Here is a 3,717-nt window from a genome sequence, read left to right on the forward strand (position 1 = left end):
AGGGCCCAGACCAGGATGGGCCATGCCTGCCCAGGGAGAACCCCACCTATTCGGGAAGCCCTTACCTGCCCCAGCGCATGCTGCAGGAGTGTCGGGTGCCCAACAAACCGCACATTATCAATCTTCAGTTCGAATTTTTGGCCACACATTTCAGACTTGGTTGCCAAAATTGTTGCCAGAATGACATCTGAAAACCTTAAAATTGAAAAGAGGTAGAGTGGAAATAAGTGAACAAAATGTCACAGCCCCATGCCCACTGCCCTCAGAGGGGAAGGGTCTCAGTATATTGCAGCTTCGTGTGCAGAGTGGCTGTACCCCCACTGATGACCTGGAAGCTTCTATCAGTTGCCTTTTGAAGCAATCTCCAAGATTGGGGACATAAAATCACCATAATTACAAGGTAAAAGGCATGAGAAGCATAGACGGAAGGCACATGCTGTCATTTCTTGGCATGCTCTATGAAATTCAGGAGAGAAACAAGTTGCAGTTTGCTTTTAAAGGAGGAACAGCAGCTGAGCTGGCATTGCTCTGAGAGTCACTTTCCTTAAGGCTCACAGGTGGGGGTGCTCTACCATCAGGCCCAGGTTTACTGGGCTGCACCCCTCAACTCCCAGGAGTCCCCAACCTCTGAGTGCTGAGTAAAGGGCAAGGGGACAGCACTAACTGCAGCGAGCTAATTACCTTCCTTCAGCATGTCTGCCTTCCCTTACCCCAAACACTGAAACCTTTCAGTTTTTATTAGGGAAGAAATTTTTAAAATGTGCAAGATGTGCAGACCCACTGATATGATATGAACATAGGGACGCACAGAACTGAGTGTCACAGAGAAGTAGGAATGATGGCTGTGGCGTAGGTGAGAGCAGATCTGGATACACTCTCTGTAAAACTGCTGAGTTCACCCCTTTGCAAGGTGAATCTGTACACTTATGTCTCCTTACTGGCAGCTCTGTTCCTTCCTCCCCAAGGGAGATCTCGATAAGGGAGGAGAGCCCAGGCCTGGGGGGACTTTCACTTTAGAAGCACTGATGCACCGTGTCTGAGCTGGAGCCAGAAGGGAGACAAGTCCTGTGCTCATTTCTCCACCTGGAGAAAGCAATTCTAACATCCAGGTTGGGGGGACACACTGTGTTGAAGAAGGTGGCTCTGGCTCCCTTAAGGTCATGCTCTGCTCTAAAAGAGACCCCTGTAGTCCTAGAGGCCATCGAGCACAGACATTCCAGTGTGTGTCCTGGGCCTTTGCTGAGGAGCTATGGCGAATCAGACACCACACCAGATGCTTTTCTCCTGGATGATCTTGTGTGGGGGAGGAGAGCGACTAACACCATACAGCTCTGTTTTCTGAAGAAAAAGGATGGTTTGCTACAAACTGCTGCTTTAGCTCAGCTCAGAAATAGCCAACAGCTCTGGGATAAAAGGATCCAGGAAGGGGGCCATTTGCTCTGGGCTCCTTACACATGGCAGGGCTTACCACCTAATGTAAGAGTAACCTGGAGCCAGCCTGCAGCAAGAGCTCTGCTGATTGACCAGCAAACGGACAAACTGCAAGATGAGCAGCCATGGGACTCTTTCCAGGCCTCTTCCCCACGGACAGGTGGGGGAACCTAGAACTGCGAGGGCCTTTGCAGGGGAGGATGTCACATTGGTTTCCAGCCTTCCTCCAGAATTGACATGGTTCTCTAGGCACACTAGGTCATCCTGTGGTGACCTAGATACAAAGGGTTTGCCTCTTGCACAGTCAGGACGGCCCTTGGATCTTCCGACACCAAGGTGTCAGAGATATTCTGGGAAAATTGGGACCCACAGCCTGAGTGCTTGGCTGCCCATTGTGGGCCTCTCTTCCCTGAAATACTGTTCTCTGGAGTGATTAAACCAGAGATAGAAGATTCCAGTGTCTTAGACCAGAGGCATTATAAGCTTTCTTCAAAAACTCTAAATGGTTTACTCTGCCCTGCAACTCTCATCTGAGGGACGGGGACGGTGAGGGAGGGCTCAGGGTGACAAACTCAAACGAACACTTCTGTCCTAGCAAATAATCCAGTGCCAACATTTCACATCCTATCTGCCACCCGAGGACTCAGGGACATAGAGATAAGGGATAGAAAACAACCTCCCACTACTCCAGATAGTTTACTTTTTCCTGTGATACCCAAATACCTCCATTAAAAACCTCTGCTCTGTCATGAAGAGCCACAGATGGGCCTCAGCCCTGGCCCTCAGCCACCAATCCAGGAACCTAAGTTAGTTTGGCTGTGGGATAGGTTTTGAGATTCAGAGGCAAGCAGTGGCGGTCTAGTTCACATTTACAAATATCCAAATCCAAAAACACCCTTCCAAGAGCCAAATAAAAAGCGCCTCCCTCCAAGCCCAGAGAGGCCAAGGTCTGCGGAAGGAGTCAACTAGAAAGCCATGTGCTGCTGAGGCGGCCAGCAGGGTGGTGTATGGTACTCGTCTCAGCAAGTCTCGCCCACAAAGATATCCACTCACCACTGCAATATTACACACTTATAATGAAAGGAACACCTGAGTGGCTTTATACTTTGTAGAGTGTATCTGCTGACGTAACATGCACAAAGACACAGAGTTATATCATGAGATTTGGGGCAGGAGACATAACCGTTATAAATAGCAAAATGAAACGAAAACAAGTGACAATATTCGTTTGTTGTTTCCAAAATTTACAAAAATCCTTTTCCCTTGTTTTGATGATAAAAGGCCTGGTAAATATGTTGCACACAATAAAATAGCTGTTACAAAACTAACATTTCTGGAATAACTTAATTAAAAACATATTTAGGAAGAAGAACCAGCCCAGCTGGAAAACTGGCCAAGATCTTCCATTCCTGCCAAGACACTCGGAGCAGGCTTATCCACAAAAGAGGGAGGACAGCATGGAAAGGAGCTCGACTCTGCCTCCTTCTGTTCTGGGGGGCTCACAGATGCTCTGTGCACCTCCAATGCCCAGAGGAGATGCCCTGTCAGGGGGGACAGGAGGGTCCCACCTTATCTATGCCTTCCTAGAGAAGTGCCACATAAGCTCCATGGGAACATTTTTGCCTCCAAAGGGCACATACAAGAGCATCTAAGCTCAAGCATTACATTTCATACCCAGCCCTAGGGAGAGACCCCCACTAAACAAACACCTCCAAGAAACGAAGGCAAGGAATAATCAAGGGTCTCTCTAGGGGGACAGTAGGCTAAAGAGACAAGAAACCTACCACCCTCACAGGGCCACTGGTGCCTGCCTGGAGGAGGAGGTTTGAGTGCATGCCTGGTCCCAGAAGTCTCCCTGTGCCAGCCAACCTTGCCTAGGCCTCTTAGGTAATGTGAAATAGCTAAATAACTCCAGGTGGAGAAAGGGCAGGGGCCGTGGCAAGCCTGAGTACTCATTCATGTGAGATCGGGGCAGTGCGGTCCGAGCGAGAGCCTGTGTGCCTCATTAGTCATTCTTCAACATTGAGGGAAATCAGGAGTTAAGCACAATTACAAGAAGAAAGGGTAGCAAGAATCAAGACAGAAAGATGGCGGAGAAGTTCTTGGTCTTACCCTGCAACCAATTGCTCATCGGTTGAAGGACATGGCTCGCTGAAATGGGAACAGGACCATCAAGACCAAATAAAAACACATCGATTTTAAAAATCATTAAAATTTATAGTCGTTTTATTAAAACAGTATTAAAGTCTAGCAGAAGTACCACCATTAGCATTAATTGTTGAGGTC

General features: G+C 48.2%; 1 protein-coding gene across 1 annotated transcript in view; it reads right to left on the minus strand.

Moving 5' to 3' along the window:
• The window catches only part of NPRL3 (NPR3 like, GATOR1 complex subunit), a 38,446-nt gene that overhangs the window by 24,664 nt on the left and 10,065 nt on the right, over nucleotides 1-3,717 (minus strand). Inside the window, exon 3 of the mRNA XM_023521465.1 lies at nucleotides 66-195. Within this exon, the coding sequence (XP_023377233.1) occupies nucleotides 66-195 (130 nt within the window). The remainder of the gene's footprint in view (nucleotides 1-65; nucleotides 196-3,717) is intronic.

The sequence above is a fragment of the Pteropus vampyrus genome, unplaced genomic scaffold (assembly GCF_000151845.1).
Source record: "Pteropus vampyrus isolate Shadow unplaced genomic scaffold, Pvam_2.0 Scaffold303, whole genome shotgun sequence".
Lineage (NCBI taxonomy): Eukaryota > Metazoa > Chordata > Mammalia > Chiroptera > Pteropodidae > Pteropus > Pteropus vampyrus.